Source organism: Nerophis lumbriciformis, linkage group LG34, assembly GCF_033978685.3.
Source record: "Nerophis lumbriciformis linkage group LG34, RoL_Nlum_v2.1, whole genome shotgun sequence".
In the NCBI taxonomy this organism is placed as follows: Eukaryota; Metazoa; Chordata; class Actinopteri; order Syngnathiformes; family Syngnathidae; genus Nerophis; species Nerophis lumbriciformis.
This window is the reverse complement of record NC_084581.2, coordinates 18,835,736-18,855,000: the sequence shown is the minus strand read 5'-3', so window position 1 is coordinate 18,855,000 and position 19,265 is coordinate 18,835,736. Positions and strand designations below refer to the sequence as shown.

Sequence of the window (19,265 nt, the reverse complement as noted above, 5' to 3'; positions counted from 1 at the left end):
GGCTTTAGTTGATATAACACTCCCGTCAGGGGTTGCATTCTACGGCGGGGGTCCAGGAGGCGGGATTACTGGAGCCTCAGCCAGTGCGTCTTTTGCAGCTGTTTTATGATCGCTCAGCACAAGAAATACGTTACACACATACAGTTGTTGACAAAATACACTGTACATTATATACCTCAGCTAACTAAACTATGGAAATGTATAATATAGTTCATATAGCAATACGGTCTCACTGCACAGCAGGCCAGCAGTTAGCCGAGTCCGCAATCCATGTTCAGGCACAACTGAGTGACGTGCCTCAACTGGCTGCTGATCACCGCACCGTCTCTTCTCAGTATTTGAACGGCAAATGTGAAAATTCAGCGATTTTGAATCAAAATAATCGAAAACTGGTGAAGTTAAATGGAAAATAACTTTATAGTATAATCACTGAATACATACAACAATTTAATTAATTTGTTTTCTTTTTACTTTTTTTTTCTTTCCATGAGGCGGGGCCTCACCTGCCTCTAGTGACCGCACGTCATTGATACACACATATATATATACATATATACAGGTAAAAGCCAGTAAATTAGAATATTTTGAAAAACTTGATTTATTTCAGTAATTGCATTCAAAAGGTGTAACTTGTACATTATATTTATTCATTGCACACAGACTGATGCATTCAAATGTTTATTTCATTTAATTTTGATGATTTGAAGTGGCAACAAATGAAAATCCAAAATTCCGTGTGTCACAAAATTAGAATATTACTTAAGGCTAATACAAAAAAGGGATTTTTAGAAATGTTGGCCAACTGAAAAGTATGAAAATGAAAAATATGAGCATGTACAATACTCAATACTTGGTTGGAGCTCCTTTTGCCTCAATTACTGCGTTAATGCGGTGTGGCATGGAGTCGAAGAGTTTCTGGCACTGCTCAAGTGTTATGAGAGCCCAGGTTGCTCTGATAGTGGCCTTCAACTCTTCTGCGTTTTTGGGTCTGGCATTCTGCATCTTCCTTTTCACAATACCCCACAGATTTTCTATGGGGCTAAGGTCAGGGGAGTTGGCGGGCCAATTTAGAACAGAAATACCATGGTCCGTAAACCAGGCACGGGTAGATTTTGCGCTGTGTGCAGGCGCCAAGTCCTGTTGGAACTTGAAATCTCCATCTCCATAGAGCAGGTCAGCAGCAGGAAGCATGAAGTGCTCTAAAACTTGCTGGTAGACGGCTGCGTTGACCCTGGATCTCAGGAAACAGAGTGGACCGACACCAGCAGATGACATGGCACCCCAAACCATCACTGATGGTGGAAACTTTACACTAGACTTCAGGCAACGTGGATCCTGTGCCTCTCCTGTCTTCCTCCAGACTCTGGGACCTCGATTTCCAAAGGAAATGCAACATTTGCATGGTTGGGTGATGGTTTGGGGTGCCATGTCATCTGCTGGTGTCGGTCCACTCTGTTTCCTGAGATCCAGGGTCAACGCAGCCGTCTACCAGCAAGTTTTAGAGCACTTCATGCTTCCTGCTGCTGACCTGCTCTATGGAGATGGAGATTTCAAGTTCCAACAGGACTTGGCGCCTGCACACAGCGCAAAATCTACCCGTGCCTGGTTTACGGACCATGGTATTTCTGTTCTAAATTGGCCCGCCAACTCCCCTGACCTTAGCCCCATAGAAAATCTGTGGGGTATTGTGAAAAGGAAGATGCAGAATGCCAGACCCAAAAACGCAGAAGAGTTGAAGGCCACTACCAGAGCAACCTGGGCTCTCATAACACCTGAGCAGTGCCAGAAACTCATCGACTCCATGCCACGCCGCATTAACGCAGTAATTGAGGCAAAAGGAGCTCCAACCAAGTATTGAGTATTGTACATGCTCATATTTTTCATTTTCATACTTTTCAGTTGGCCAACATTTCTAAAAATCCCTTTTTTGTATTAGCCTTAAGTAATATTCTAATTTTGTGACACACGGAATTTTGGATTTTCATTTGTTGCCACTTCAAATCATCAAAATTAAATGAAATAAACATTTGAATGCATCAGTCTGTGTGCAATGAATAAATATAATGTACAAGTTACACCTTTTGAATGCAATTACTGAAATAAATCAAGTTTTTCAAAATATTCTAATTTACTGGCTTTTACCTGTATATACATACATACATATATACACACATATATACACAAACTTATATACATACATATATACACAAATATATATACCTATACGTATATATACACATATTTACATATACATATATATACATATACATACATATTCATATATATACACACACATATATATACACACATATATATATATATACATACATATATATATACATATATATGCACACATACATATAGTGTCTATACACTTACACACATTCATACACGTATACACATATATATGTATACATATGTGTATATATGTATGTGTATATATATATATATTGATTGATACTTTTATTAGTAGGTTGAGAGAGATACTTTTATTAGTAGGTAGGTAGGTAGGTAGGGAGAGAGAGAGAGAGAGAGAGAGAGAGAGAGAGAGAGAGAGAGAGAGAGAGAGAGAGAGAGAGAGAGAGAGAGAGAGAGAGAGAGAGAGAGAGAGAGAGAGAGAGAGAGAGAGAGAGAGAGAGAGAGAGAGAGAGAGAGAGAGAGAGAGAGAGAGAGAGAGAGAGATGTTGTGGTTATGGCGGTCATTTACGTTAAGCAAGTACCTTCTACCATCCGAGTCATGTCCGTTGTGTCCTTGGGCAAGACACTTCACCCCTTGCTCCTGATGGCTGCTGGTTAGCGCCTTGCATGGCAGCTCCCGCCATCAGTGTGTGAATGTGTGTGTGAATGTGGAAATACTGTCAAAGCGCTTTGAGTACCTTGAAGGTAGAAAAGCGCTAAACAAGTATAACCCATTTATCATTTATCATTTAAGTAGTTTGACATGTACTTCGGTATCAGGGAGGTGTAGCGAATTTTATAGACTAGGCTCAGTGCAAGTTGTTTTACTCTGTCCTCCACCCTGAGCCAGCCCACTTTGGAGAAGTGGGTAGGAGTGAGGTGTGATCTGGGGTGGAGGTTTACAAGTAATCTGACTAGCTTGTTCTGGGATGTTTGGAGTTTAGATTTGAGGGTTTTGGAGGTGCTAGGGTACCAGGAGGTGCATGCGTAATCGAAAAAGGGTTGAATGAGAGTTCCTACTAGAATCCCCATGGTGCTTTTGTTGACCAGAGAGGAGATTCTATAGAGAAATCTCGTTCGTTGGTTGACCTTTTTGATTACCTTGGTTGCCATTTTATCACAGGAAAGATTAGCCTCTAGAATGGAACCTAGGAAGGTGACCTCATCTTTCCTGGTGACAAAAATGTCACCCACTTTAATAGTGAAGTCACTGACTTTCTTAAGGTTGATGTGGGACCCAAATAGGATGGATTCCGTGTATGGATAGCTTGTTGTCAGCGAGCCAGGTGCAAATTCTACAGAGTTCAGCACTGAGGATTTTCTCCACCTGTGACTTGTCCTTGCCGGATACCAGCAGGGCCGAGTCATCCACAAACAAGAACAATTCACAGTCGCATGCCGGTGACAAGTCGTTTATGTATATTAGGAACAGTAAAGGCCCCAATATACTGCCTTGGGGGACTCCACAGCTCACTGAGAGGGGGGGGGGCACGGTGCCGTTCACCTCTACCACCTGTTCCCTCCCCTCCAAGTAAGATTGCATCTAGCTCGATGAGGTTTTATCAAATCCGATTGTTCTGAGCTTATCCAACAGTATAGCGTGGTTAACGGTGTCAAAGGCCTTCTGAAGGTCTAGCATGACCATGCCGCAGTATTTGCCCACGTCCACCTCATGTTTGATGTGGTCGGTCAGATAGAGAAGGCATGTGTCAGTGGAGTGGTTAGTTCTGAAGCCGGATTGGAATTTGTACATGAGTTTATTGGTGGCAAGGTAACTATCGACCTGTTCATAAACTATTTTTTCCATTACTTTCGAAATGGATCTGAGAATAGAAACAGGTCGGTAGTTGCCAGGTTCCAATTTGCTTCCTTTTTTAAAGAGGGGAGTTACTCTTGCTATCTTAAAATCTTTTGGTACTTGGCCTTGTGAAATTGAGAGGTTTATTATGTGCGTGATGATTGGGGCCATAGTGGTAGCAGAGTCTCTGAGGAATGTTGAGGGAATATTGTCAAGGCTAGTGGCCTTGTTTGGGTGGAGCGCGCTCAATTTTTTAAGCACCTCATCAGCTGAGAACACATATGTATATGTACAGTATATGTATATGTGTTTATATATATATATATATATATATATATATATATATATATATATATATATATATATATATATATATATATTGTTGCGTTTGGACCAGTTGTTCCTCCCAAGGAAAACAAGTTGCTGGCCACTCCCAAGCTCTTTTATGACACTTAAAGCTGAGTAGAAGAACCACCAGAGATAGAATAGGTATTTTGTAATTTATTTCCAAAGCTTTGGAAATAGAATGAGACCAGTCCAGCATAGAACATTCAATCGCGCAGCTAAGATGGTCTGATCTAAAATATGGAAACCCTCTCCTCTATAAAGTGTCTCTCCCTCCCACCCTCGGTGTCTCTCTTTCCAGCCCAAACACATGCCCATTGTCCTCCTCAGCTGGGCACAGGAACAGATAAGGAAAAGGAGTATCTGTCCTCCTTACATTCCTAAAGTGACGGTTAGCACACAGTACTTGCAGACAATTAAAAGATAACAAATAAAGAACACTAGTTGTTTTGTACTATGACTATTGTTTAAAAGAAGTAACACACAAATATGGATATATCTAATTATCTGCCTCCGTCAATATATATATATATATATATATATATAAATATATATATATATATATATATATATATATATATATATATATATATATATATATATATATATACACAGTATATGTGTATTAATATATATATATATATGTACAGTATATGTGTATTAATATATATATATATATATATATATATATGTACAGTATATGTGTATTAATATATATATATATATATATATATATATATATATATATATATATATTAATACACATATACTGTACACACACATATGTGTGTATGTATATATATATATATATATATATATATATATATATATATATATATATATATATATATATATATATATACATACACACATATGTGTGTGTATAGTTTTCTGCTTTAAATGAGAGTCCAATTCAATTCACGCCACTTTCTGTGTATATTCCTATGTTGGAGTTGATCCTTTGATGCCTGGTAAATTGAAGCCTCACAGGACAGTGGTTTTATTGAACAACAGAGTTGTGTCCCTTTTTGTAAGACTTCCAGGTGTGACTTCGGAGGTAAATTTTTGCTGCAAAGACGCAGAATGAGTTGGTGTTGACCCAAATCCATACCTTCATACGGTTCAATCTTGGAACCTCCCAGTGAGTCCACTGTCCCAGATATCTGCCCTGTGGATCAGTCGTCATGCTCCAACCTGCACGGAGCACTCACAGCCATGCTGGAAGTACGTCAAGTCAGCTCACACATCAGAATAAAGGTAGATAGATGAATAATGTCTACCTGTCTGCTTCTTATGCCTAAATAAACTCCCAGGACAGACGTCAACTCTGGAGCCGTAAATTACTGCAGCCTTCCTGTTCACTGAGCAAACTAGTCCATACTAATTCAAACTATGCAAGTCATACATCCATATTTTTCACAGTGTATCCTTTTCAAGGTCTCTTGTTTAACAATTCAGAGCAATGGCATTAACTGCATCCAAAAAAAAGCAGTTTTACATAGGTGACGATGGTAGTTTTTAATCACAAAATATGTAAGTGAGAAAGGTTTCCTTTTGTCAAGTACATTGTGACCTACTTATTGTATATCCATGGCCATGCAAAAGTAGGTTAAAGCACTCCAGGAACTAGCTAACTATGCTGGCCTTGTACCCGATTTCTTTTATCTTTGTCTTGCAGTGTTAATGATCGACTGTTTTGTTCATGTGTGCAGGCGCCTCGGTGGCACATAGCCCTGCAGCCTTGGGCCAGTCACAATCACTCTCTGGAGGATGAAGCAAAACGGTTTCTCAACTACATAACAACCCCACAAGTGAGTGATCTCTACCTATGCATCATATTTAAACCACATGCACAACCAGTTACCAGAAACAGCCGGCTTCCAAAATGTTAACAATGGTTGTTGGGCAGGTGTCCTGTAAAAGTCCTCATGTGGGCCCAGACGGAGGCTGGGCTGTGTGTCTGGACCCAGAGTACAGCCTGGCTCACAGGATGCAACACAAGCAATGCAGGGTTTACTCTTTTGGGTGAGTACAAACTGACACACCATTGCATGAGGCTAACAAACACATTGATAGGGGTGAGAACTGCCAAGTAGCTTGTGATACAGTATGGTATCGACTTTTTTTTTTTACAGTACCCCATACTTGCCAACCCTCCTGATTTTCCCGGGACACTCCCGAATTTCAGTGCCCCTCCCGAAAATCTCCCGGGGCAACCATTCTCCCGAATTTCTCTCGATTTCCACCCGGACAACAATATTGGGGGCATGCCTTAAAGGCACTGCCTTTAGCGTCCTCTCTCACCTAAAAAGGAGACTATTATATATGTCTCCGTTATCCATAGGTTTATCTATAACCCATAAAGTAGGCAGGCACAGAGCTATTTCTCAGCGTGTGTTTATTCCAGCCGGCACGTTAATACACTGACACACAACATTCAGATTCCCATCATGAATTGCTTCAAAACTACGGCAAGTAGTAATGTCCAAAAACATAACGGAGACGAAGCAGAAGAACGAAGAAGAGACATGGCGACGACGAGTAAGAAGAAGAAGTAGGCCTGCAAGTTCCAAAATGGTTGGAAAAAATAATTTCAGTTCATCCAGGACAGCTCGAAGGGGAAGGGGTATGCTGCCTGCACATTTTGGAGATCAGTCTCCTCCATTGAACACGGTGGCCGAACGGATATACTCATTCGTGAACGGATTATTTATTTATATATATATATATATATATATATATATATATATATAAGAAATACTTGAAAATATATACACCCCCACCCCACCTGCAGTACACTGGTATTACAATACTGTTCAACGTACCTGTTCATTCAAATCCAAATCACCGATTCATCGGACAGCAATTAATATTTGATACCAGTTCAATGCAGCTTTTAGATGTTACTAATTTCCATTTGTGGTACGGGACGGCGTGGCGCAGTGGAAGAGTGGCCGTGCGCGACCCGAGGGTCCCTGGTTCAATCCCCACCTAGTACCAACCTCGTCATGTCCGTTGTGTCCTGAGCAAGACACTTCACCCTTGCTCCTGATGGATGCTGGTTAGCGCCTTGCATGGCAGCTCCCTCCATCAGTGTGTGAATGTGTGTGTGAATGGGTAAATGTGGAAGTAGTGTCAAAGCGCTTTGAGTACCTTGAAGGTAGAAAAGCGCTATACAAGTACAACCCATTTATCATTTATTTATCATTTATTTACTGGATAATCCGGAGAACAAATATTTATACAGTACATATATCAGTTCAACAAATAGTAACAATATTGATTTTGTATTCTAGACAGCTCATAATATTGGTACCATTTTGGTATTAGTGCATACAAAATATTGAACCTTTTCCAAATATCTCCAAACTTGTCTCAATTGTTTGTGCTACAAACATTTTAGTCTGTGCCCTTGTGGTTTTTAAGTTATTCTAAAATACATTTTCCGACGAGTGATGTCATCAACTCCCCCCTGTCCAAATCACCCCAAACGTGTCCCATTCGTTTATGCTGTTATGGTTTTTCACTTAACGTTTTTTGGCTTTTGTGGTATAAACGTGTTATTATACATAACCAGCCCTCGAACCATGTCAAAAATCTCCCCAAAAATGTTTGGGTTAACTATTGAAGTTTTTAAGTTATTAACGAAATATGATTTATAAACACCACCCCCCACCCCCACCACCCACACACACGCTTTCTCAAAATCTCCCAAAATTTGTCCCAATCATTTGTGCTGCATAGATTTCCAATAGAACAGTTATAGTTTTCCAGTTATTAACATTTTACAGTTTTATTGTTATCAACATTACATGTTTTTTATGTTTAGGTTTCATGGTTTTTATGTTATTAACATGGTATTACATTATGTATTTTACAAACAAATTGAACAAAATACGGGGTTCGATTTCCAGGCTGTTCTTTTGTTTTAAAATATAATGTACTACTCAGCAGTATTGGTGACATTGAACATTTATTTGCTGAGTTATAAGTAAAACTTTAAGAATAAACTATGTAACGAAAACAAACATTGACATTCAACTTTTTGGTGGAATGCACATAAAATAAATAATCAACTACACTCAACCTTAACAACAAGGTTAAAGTCACTGTTTTGAGTGAAACACAACATGAGGTATAACTTAATGTTTTGCGGACGTTAAGAGGTCATCGTAACGCTCCCCCACCGAGAATGACCTCGTGCATAATGCCCAGGTGCTCCTCTGTGAGGCCCTGGGAGAAAAGCAGTAACACTCTGCAGAAGGAACTGATCACTACAGAAGAAATGTTAAGGGGGAACTCCTGCAGTAATCTCAACAGACAGTGCTGGTGTAACTGTGGCTAATTACCAAGTGCAGGACTCGTCAGTTACTGTCCTTCAATGTAGTCCTTCAAAGTGAGACCTTTAAAGAAAACCAATAGAAAACCTTATACTGTATACAGTATGTTGAGGACGTTGATGAAATGACTACCGTATTTTCCTTTTTGGTCCGGAGGACACGACGTCCACAGTTTCCAAAAACAATTTGAAAATTGGACTCGTCAGACCACAGAACACTTTTCCACTTTGTATCAGTCCATCTTAGATGAGCTCAGGCCCAGCGAAGCCGACGGCGTTTCTGGGTGTTGTTGATAAACGGTTTTCGCCTTGCATAGGAGAGTTTTAACTTGCACTTACAGATGTAGCGACCAACTGTAGTTACTGACAGTGGGTTTCTGAAATGTTCCCGAGCCCATATGGTGATATCCTTTACACACTGATGTCGCTTGTTGATGCAGTACAGCCTGAGGGATCGAAGGTCACGGGCTTAGCTGCTTACGTGCAGTGATTTCTCCAGATTCTCTGAACCCTTTGATGATATTACGGACCGTAGCTGGTGAAATCCCTAAATTCCTTGCAATAGCTGGTTGAGAAAGGTTTTTCTTAAACTGTTCAACAATTTGCTCATGCATTTGTTGACAAGGTGGTGACCCTCGTCCCATCCTTGTTTGTGAATGACTGAGCATTTCATGGAATCTACTTATATACCCAATCATGGCACCCACCTGTTCCCAATTTGCCTGTTCACCTGTGGGATGTTCCAAATAAGTGTTTGATGAGCATTCCTCAACTTTATCAGTATTTATTGCCACCTTTCCCAACTTCTTTGTCATGTGTTGCTGGCATCAAATTCTAAAGTTAATGATTATTTGCAAAAAAAATGTTTATCAGTTTGAACATCAAATATGTTGTCTTTGTAGCATATTCAACTGAATATGGGTTGAAAAGGATTTGCAAATATATATATATTTATATTTACATCTAACACAATTTCCCAACTCATATGGAAACGGGGTTTGTATTTTGCATTTCCTCTAGTCGAGCAACTTTGCTCAAATCCCAGCAGAAGTTAGTGTATTTGATCTACATTAGGTTGGTTCAGTCAATGAGTCTGTGTTGGTTCTGGGCTGACGCTACTCAGATGGGTCTCTGCTGAGGGCTGAGGTCTAACGCATTTGTGTTGCGGAGAACAGGGAGCTGACTTATAACTGTTAGATGTTGAGATTTTGTCGAGAGCAGGTGTGCTGGCATCAAGTCAAGGAATGCATGGATATGGATGACGGATTTTTTTCTATTTCCACCAGATGGACCACTAGCAGTTTTTATGACATCTTTTTCTAAATCCACAAACACTCTTCTGGGAGTTGCTGTGGGATATATATTTTGTTTTATTTCAGAATGTGGAGGGGGCTGGATTTAACAGAAGGCCACACTGAACTAAGGTCTTTGCGACATATGCTAAGGTCCCGCATAACAAGTCACTGCTTACGTAAAAGGTCAGTGGAGCCTACTGATGATGTTCCTGTTCCGAGAGGGATGGCCAGTTTACAGGAATAATCTTGGTCAAAGGTCAAAGCATAGACACATTTTTAGAATATGCCAAGGGCGTAAGGCTGTCTTCGACTGAGGATTTTTATAGTTGAATCAGATTTGTTATCGTCGACCACGGGCAAATTCTATGGTGTCATTTTTTGGTGCGTTTAGCTTTTGTCAGAGCACGGTTAATGGGGATACCCACAAATAAACTGATCTCATTTGCGACATTTTTCACCACAACGATGAAGGCTAAAACACAAAGTGACGTTTAGTGTAGTGGTTTAGTAAGGTGAGGCTGGCTTTGGCTCTGGCAAAGCGCTGAGAAGACAATCCACCTTAACTACCTAGAGCAGGGGTATCAAACGTACGAACAGGTTTTATCCGGCCCGCGAGATGAGTTTGCTAAGTATAGAAATTAGCTGTTTTTTTAATGAAATAAACTGCTGTACTAAATGTGTCCACAGGATGTCGCAATAGCAATTCTGTTAGGCAAGCAAACGATTTGTACTGGGGCCAAGCAAGAGGTACACAGTAAAGCATGGCACCGGCTCCTCCACCTTGACCCGAATGAAATGTAAAAACTGCATCCTCTGCTTCGAACACATCGCTCTCTGGAACCCTCATTGCCCCAAAATCTCTCTTAAAAATTAGAAAAGGGAACGCAGGGTGAAACTCAATCCTCTCCAATAGTTTCTTATGGTTTGTTGAGTTAGCACAGGATTAATACTTAATTAGAGCTTTTCAACAGATGGAAGCATGTAGTGCTCTAAAATCTCTTGGTACACAGCTGCATTGACTCTGGACCAGCAGTGGACCAACACCAGCAGCTGACATGGCTCCCCAAACCATTGCTGACTGTGGGAACTTCAAGCAACTTGGATTTTGCTCCTCTCCAGCCTTCCTCCAGACTCTAGCGCCTTGACTTCCAAATTAAATACAAAACTTGCTTCCGTCTGAAAACAGGACTCTGGACCACTCTGCAACTGTCCAGTGCTTCTTTTCCATAGACCAAGTCAGACGCTTCTAGAGATTGTAGAGCACTACATGCTTCCATCTGTTGAAAAGCTCTATGGAGATGATGATTTCATTTTCCAGCATGATCTGGCACCTGCCCACAGTGCCAAAACCACCAGTAACTGGTGTATTGACCATGGCATTACTGTCCTCGATTGCCTCCATGCCACGCCACATTGATGCAGTAATCCGTGCAAAAGGATTCCCAACCAAGTACTGAGTGCATTAATTGACATTTTCAAATGGTTGATTTTGTTTTGCTGTTATAAATCTTTTTTTTTTACTTGGTCTGAGGAAATATTCTAAATTTTTGAGATGGGATTTTTGAGTTTTCTTAAGCTGTATGCCATAGTCAGCAATATTAAAATAATAAAAGGCTTGCAATATTTCAGTTGATGTGTAATGAATCCAGAATGTATAACATTTTTGTTTTTTTAATTGCATTACAGAAAATAAAGGACTTTATCACAATATTCTAATGTTCTGAGACAGTCCTGTATGTAACAGCTGCAGCATAAAATAGAGAGTAAATCGAGCAGAAAATAGACATTATACACAAAGAGAAGTAGCTAACATGGAAGCAGTTGGAAAAATAAAAACTAAAAACTTGAGACTTCCCGCAGGCTGGATTTTGGACGCTGGCGGTCCGTATTCGGCCCGCGCGCCGTAGTTTGGGGACCCCTGATCTAAACTTTACCGCTGCCAGGTATTTTTTTCTATACTTTTATTGTCATATTTTCAGAATGTGTTTGTTCTATTTTTGGCCAAAGTAAGACAAAGAAAATAATCTGAAGTTGTCTTTATTTTTTCGTTTCAATGCCATGATTTTAATAGTCCGGCCCGCGTGTGCACAGATTTCCCTCCATGCGACCCCTGTGCTTAAATGAGTTGTACACCCCTGATGTACAATATTACAGTATATATAACAGCTGCAGCAAAAAAAGGGGGCAGCATAAACTAGAGAGTAAATCCAGCAGAAAATAGACATTATACACAAAGAGAGGTAACTAACATGGAAGTGGTCGGACAAATTAGAAAAAAAACTTGAGACTTCCTGCGGGCCGGATTTTGGTCGCTGGCGGGCCGTATTCCGCCTGCGGGTTGTAGTTTGGGGACCCCTGGTCTAGTCCAGTGGTTCTTAACCTGGGTTCGATGGAACCCTAGGGGTTCGGCGGAGGTCAAAACACACCCGACTCATCGTGTAAATACAAACTTCTCCCTATCGGCGTATTACGGATACGGCAACAGCTGACTGATTTGCAGGTGTGTAAATTGTTGTGAGTTTATGCACTGTGTTGGTTTTGTTCTTGCACGGTTCATTTTGTGCACCAGTAAAAAAACATGGTAACACTTTAGTATGGGGAACATATTCACCATTAATTAGTTGCTTAGTAACATGCAAATTAGTAACATATTGGCTCTTAACTAGTCATTATTAAGTACTTATTAATGTCTTATTCGGCATGGCTTTATTATAACCCTAACCCTCTAACCCTGGCCCTAACCCTAACCAAATAACTCTAAATTAAGTCTTTGTTACTTAGAATATGTTCCTCATACTAAAGTGTTACCAAAAACATATAACTTTGTCTTGAATTTGAAAAAAAAAAACATTTTATTTTTCACTAAAGAAGGGTTCGGTGAATGTGCATATGAAACTGCTGGGGTTCGGTACCTCCAACAAGGTTAAGAACCACTGGTCTAGTCTTTCGAATTGATCGAATCTTCGAATAGTCGACTATTCTAAAATAACCTTAAAAGGGTCATTAAAACAGCTGTGGGCTGCAAATGGCCCCTGGGCCAGACATTTGACTTTCTCTGGCCTACACCTATATTCAGTAACACGGAACCAACTTGACACAAGAAAAGTCAAGAGTCCAATGGAAATGTTCATTATATAAAATGGTTCCATTCTCTGTGAAACGACGTGGTCGCATAGTGATGCGGGTGTGGTTCTCCCAAGGATGCAGACGGCTTCGGACACAGCTTGCAGGTAGGAAAATGATTTATTTTAAATATAAATCATATGATGAATAAACAAAAAACATGCATGTAGCACAAAAGGCAAAACAAAAGGACTAGCGTGGGAGCTAGCAGGAAAAAATAGCATAGCGTGAAAAGCTAGCAGAAATCTAAGTTGTCGTTATCAGTTGTATGGGAACAAACTACGAAGCCAGACCGAGTGAGGCCAGAGCAAAGACTAAATAGCCCTCTGATTAGCGCCCGGGCAACAGGTGCGCGTCCCGAACACTAACCAGAGGCAGGTGCGTACAATCTGCCGTCATGGCAACAGAAACAAACTAAACTCAAGGTGCTGAAAACACGTGACACAAACATAAACAAACTCTGATCCGGGCAGCGGATCGTAACACTCTGGTGCCAAATCCTTCCTACAAACAAGTCCTAGCGCTGTCCTTTATTTGCCCCATATCACTCTCTCTCTCTCACACACACACACACACACACACACACACACACACACACACACACACACACACACACTTCTAAATCTATACCAGGTGTGATACGAATACAAGTATGTGGAGTGTAGCAAGGCTTGTCAAAATAAAACATCTTCTTCTCAACAATGTATCTGTTACATTTCATTTAATTTGCAGTTTTGCACATAAGGATGCTGCTAAGACACCTAAGAAGTATGTTATTGTATTCCCTTGTGTAGATTCTCTAGCAGGTTTTAGAAATTGCATATTTCATCCGCGGTTGCCGCTCTTTAATGAGAATAAGATATGATAATTGCAAAGATCTCGTTAATAAGTGAGAAGTCGTAACATGTTCGTTGGTAAGCTTTTATTGGGATGTTTGGTGTGGTGGGTGTGTTTTAGGCTCACTTGAAGGGAGTTTTATGTTACACTTGGAGCAGGATTATGTAAGACATTCACTAATAAAGTGTTAGTTTTCTATGTGGAAAAGAAAACTTGAAGTGTGAGGAGTGAGACAATTTATAGTTAAAGTTAAAGTACCACTGATAGTCACACACACACTTGGTGTGGTGAAATTATCCTCTGCATTTAACCCATCCCCTTGTTCCACACCCTGGGAGGTGAGGGGAGTAGAGCGCTCGGGAATCATTATGGTAATTTAACCCCCAATTCCAACCCTTGATGCTGAGTGCCAAGCAGGGAGGTAATGGGTCTCATTTTTACAGTCTTTGGTATGACTCGGCCGGGGTTTGAACTCACGACCTACCAATCTCAGGGCGGACACTAACCCAGATCTGGGAATTCTGCGGCCCGCAGGCCACATCTGGCCCTTTGTGCGTCCCTGTCCGGCCCGCGTGAGGCCAATCATAAATTACAAAATAAATTTTAAAAAGTATCTATGTCGAGTGTGCAATACAACGGTGCTGCTTTTGTTTTGAAAAGCGTTATTTGTATTACTTCCGTGTGGACGTATGCTCGTGCGTGATTGTGAACAGCGGCAATCAAAAATTACAAAATAAAGTTTAAAAAACATCTATGTTGTGCGCGCAATACAACTGTGCTGCTTTTATTTTGAAAAGTGTTATTCATGGGCGTATGTCCGTGTGTAACCTGTGAGTGAAGGTGCACAGCGACAAGTGATGCACGGTTTACACCAGAGATGCTAAAAAGAGAAAAGTTGATGACGAATTCCGTGTTTTCAACAAGACATGGACTGCAGTGCCAAGTATTTCTTTACAGAAATTAAAGGTAAAGCCGTGTGCTTAATTTGTGGTACACAGGTTGCTGTGTTTAAAGAATATAATTTGAATCGCCACTCCTTGACGAAGCACGAGGAAAAATACCGGAATCTGTCTGATGAAGAGCGCGCAAGGGAGGCTGATGCGTTGATGGTAAAACTGCAAACCCAACAAGGACTTTTTGCCATATTTCACACCCCCAGAATGCAGCCGCCAGGACAAGTTTCGTCATTTCTCACAAAATCGCCAGAAAAAGTAAGGCGTTTTCTGACGGAGAGTTTATTAAGGAGTGCTTATTGGACTCTGTTGCGCTGATATGGCCGGAAATTTGGAGCTTCAGCTGAAAAACCGAACGGCTGACTTTGACTGTTTTTTCGCTGGCTTTGGATGAGAGCTGTGATGTACGTGACACCGCCCAGCTGCTCATCTTCTTACGTGGGATAACTGCAGACTTTCAAATCACGGAGGAGCTGGCAGCCATGCAGTCAATTAAAAGGGACAACCACACTTGTTCACATAGGTAAATGCGTGTTTGGACATGTTAGGACCGAAATGGGACAAGCTGGCAGGTGTGACAACAGATGGTTGTCCAAATCTGACGGGGAAAAATGTTGGACTTTTAAAGAGGATGCAGGATCAACTTTAAATTAATCCTGTGCAGAAATTGAAATTTTTGCATTGTATTGTACATCAGGAAGTGTAGTGTAAGACAGTGTTCAAAATAAAACCATCAAAAGCAATCTGCTTTTGGTATAAAGTTAAGCTAGGTTAAATGAAAGTATTATTATTATTATTAATTATTATTTATTTTACAGTACATCAAAAATAATATTGAGCAAAATGTAATTGAAATATTGTCGATGTGGCCCTCCAGCAGTGCTCGGGTTGCTCATGCGGCCCCCGGTAAAAATTAATTGCCCACCCCTGCTCTAACCACAAGGCCATTACTAATAAAGAAAATGAGCAGTTGGCATTTAAGGATATTAATGTTTTTCTCTGCATAAAGCACTTGTGAGACATTCTAGCAGAAGAAGTAGATTTTTATTGTCATTAATAATCTAAAGTGAATTCCTATTTCAGCAACAAGCAACCCCTCTCCTCCGAGGTGTCACCGCAATCGTCCAAAACACCAGACCCACAACTAGGAAAGTCTCGATAAAATATTTAGTCGGAGTAAAAAAAACCATCTAGTCGCATCTCCATTTCCTTCTCTATGCATCATTCATGCTCCTTGCTGCTAGCGAGTTTCAATCTGGGACCGCGGGCCTCATCTGTAAAAGATGAGTACTGTGAAATGCGTTTTTTTTTTCCCCCCTCCCGCAATTACAGAATACAGACACAGCACAAACAAGACACGAGGGAGTACGCAGGCAGTGTCTGGGAAAAGAAAAGAAAAAGAGCAAATTGCTCAAACGGGGGAGATAAACAGCAGGAGAGGAAGATGGAGAGAGTCAAATGTGTGACTGTACCCAGATTTAGACATCACAAATCAAAGTAGAGCGGCGCAAAGACAAATGACGGAGAGTGCGAAGGAGAACTACAGTCGTGGTCAAAAGTTGACATACACTTGTAAAGAACATAATGTCATGGCTGTCTTGACTTTCCAATCATTTCTACAACTCTTATTTTTTTGTGATAGAGTGATTGGAGCACATACTTGTTGGTCACAAAAAACATTCATGAAGTTTGGTTCTTTTATGAATTTATTATGAGTCTACTGAAAATGAGACCAAATTTGCTGGGTCAAAAGTATACATACAGCAATGTTAATATTTGGTTACATGTCCCTTGGCAAGTTTCACTGCAATAAGGCTACACCCCTGTGGTAAATTTTAAATGTGCTCTATAAATAAAGTTGATTTGATTTGATAAGGCACTTTTGGCAGCCATCCACAAGCTTCTGCTTGAATCTTTGACCACTCCTCTTGACAAAATTGGTGCAGTTCAGCTAAATGTGTTGGTTTTCTGACATGGACTTGTTTCTTCAGCATTGTCCACGGGAAGGCCATTCTAAAACCTTAATTCTAGTCTGATTTAGCCATTCCTTTACCACTTTTGACGTGTGTTTGGGGTCATTGTGCTGTTGGAACACCCAACTGCGCCCCAGACCCAACTCCGGACTGATGATTTTAGGTTGTCCTGAAGAATTTGGAGGTAGTGGTTAGACTAGAGTGTCCGCCCTGAGATCGGTAGGTTGTGAGTTCAAACCCTGGTCGAGTCATACCAAAGACTATAAAAATGGGACCCATTACCTCCCTGCTTGGCACTCAGCATCATGGGTTGGAAATGGGGGTTGAATCACCAAAATGATTCCCGGGCGCGGCACCGCTGCTGCCCACTGCTCCCCTCACCTCCCAGGGGGTGAACAAGGGAATGGGTCAATGCAGAGGACAAATTTCCCCACACCTAGTGTGTGTGTGACAATCACTGGTACTTTAACTTTAATCCTCCTTTTTCATTGTCCCATTTACTCTCTGTAAAGCACCAGTTCCATTGGCAGCAAAACAGGCCCAGAGCATCAGAATCAGAATCAGCTTTATTGTCATTACGCAGGGTAACGAGATTGAGGCCAGTCCATACCGTGCAAGAAAACAATGTGTAAATATATAAAAATATAAAAAATATAGAAGTGCAAAGAAAGGTGTGGCCCACAAATGTGACCCTGTACACTCTATACAGTGGGTGAAATGAATATATACATGAAAAAAACAGGGTGGTTGGTGGAATGGGTTATTGCACCGAAGAGAAGGCAGTTATGAGGGACAATGGGGCAGTCCGTTCAGGGTGGTTATGGCCCTGGGGAAGAAGCTGTTTTTAGCCTGTTTGTCTTGGTTTTAATGCACCTGTAGCGCTTCCCAGAGGGCAGCAGATGGAACAGGCATAATACTACCACCACCATGCTTGACGGTAGATATGGTGTTCCTGGGATTAAAGGCCTCACCTTTTCTCCTCCAAACATATTGCTGGGTATTGTGGCCAAACAGCTCAATTTTTGTTTCATCTGACATCACATGGATAAAGATAAGACCTTCTGGAGGAAAGTTCTGTGTATGTAAACGTTAGACCACGACTGTAAACCAGGCCTAAAAGTCAAATTACTTTCAACCTCCTTGTCCTGTTTGGGCTCCAGGTTGGGCCCAGATGACCGTGTCCTGGAACGTTTCCTGGCCAGATCCGGGTGTGAGGTCCACTGCTTCGATCCCAGTTTGAGGCAACCGCATTTGCAGCACGCTGACATGTGGCTTCACCGACTCTCTATTGACTGGAGGGATCCCAACCCGTCTGTTGTTTCCCAGCGTCAGTACGCCAACACCAAAAAACTGGCCACCATCCTCAACGATTTCGGTCATCGACAGGTAAGCGGTGGCAAATCTCATGCAATCAGTTTATCTCTCCATTATTACGAGATACTTGGGTTACCAAACTTTCTTAGCTTTAAAATACAGTGTCATCATCTAATGAGTACACAGAGCACCTAGCCAAGCCGGACGGATGAATGGATGATTAGCTGGATGGATGATAAAAGATGATAGAAGGATAAAAGGATGGTTGGAAGGATTCAAAGGGCTGGGCAAATATTTTGACTCGGGGGGCCAGATTGAGAGAAAAACATGTCTTGGGGGCCAATGTTTAGCTGTCAAAATCTGCTGTACAGTATGTGTGTTTGGGTCCCTTTTTTCCAGGAACACTAATACCAAAAGTCACAATGTCCGATAGAGTTCTAAAGACGTTATGACAGACCACCTAAAAAAAAAAACGGAATGGAATTTTACAGTTTTTTACTGAATGGGACACCTAAAATGTACATTAAAATAAAGAAATTGTCATTTACAATATTAACTATGAACAATAAAACACTGAATATTAACAACATATGAACGTCGCTCCTCTTTTACTTCTCAAACCAAGCAAAACAAAACAAAAATGTAAAAAACAGCAAAATATGAATGCAAAGTGTAATAAACACCTACAATATGACATATTATCACGTAAAAATCTGCTTCCGCATGTGTTTCGGGCTGGCTGCTCTGAAAACAAACCCCGCCCACTCTGGTTTGTTCCTCGTCTGAGCTGCTGTGACCGTAATAACTTGTATAACGCTCAAAAGCGCAGATTTAAACCATTGAAATACTTTCTATAGTTCAAGACTTACGATAATTTAAAATCATTAGTGCACATCATAATGGCGGTGACAGTTTTGATGTTAAAGGTTTAAAAAAGTTATGTAGAATGTCCAGCGGGCCGGATTGAAAATCTTATTGGGCCGTATTTTGCCCAGGTCTGGGGTAGATGAAAGAAAGTCAGCCAAGAAAACACAGTGAAGGGGCTAAAACATGCCCAAGGAACTTGGAGGTGTTGTGAAATAACTTGAGGAAAGGTCAGAGACCAACAGT

General features: G+C 40.9%; 1 protein-coding gene across 2 annotated transcripts in view; it reads left to right on the top strand.

Annotated features, from left to right (window-relative positions):
• The window catches only part of mettl24 (methyltransferase like 24), a 62,493-nt gene that overhangs the window by 42,051 nt on the left and 1,177 nt on the right, over nucleotides 1-19,265 (top strand). For both annotated transcript variants that reach the window (XM_061929881.2, XM_061929880.2), the window contains exons 2-4: nucleotides 6,034-6,132; nucleotides 6,231-6,346; nucleotides 18,002-18,227. In XM_061929881.2, coding sequence (XP_061785865.1) covers nucleotides 6,034-6,132; nucleotides 6,231-6,346; nucleotides 18,002-18,227 — 441 coding nt within the window. The remainder of the gene's footprint in view (nucleotides 1-6,033; nucleotides 6,133-6,230; nucleotides 6,347-18,001; nucleotides 18,228-19,265) is intronic.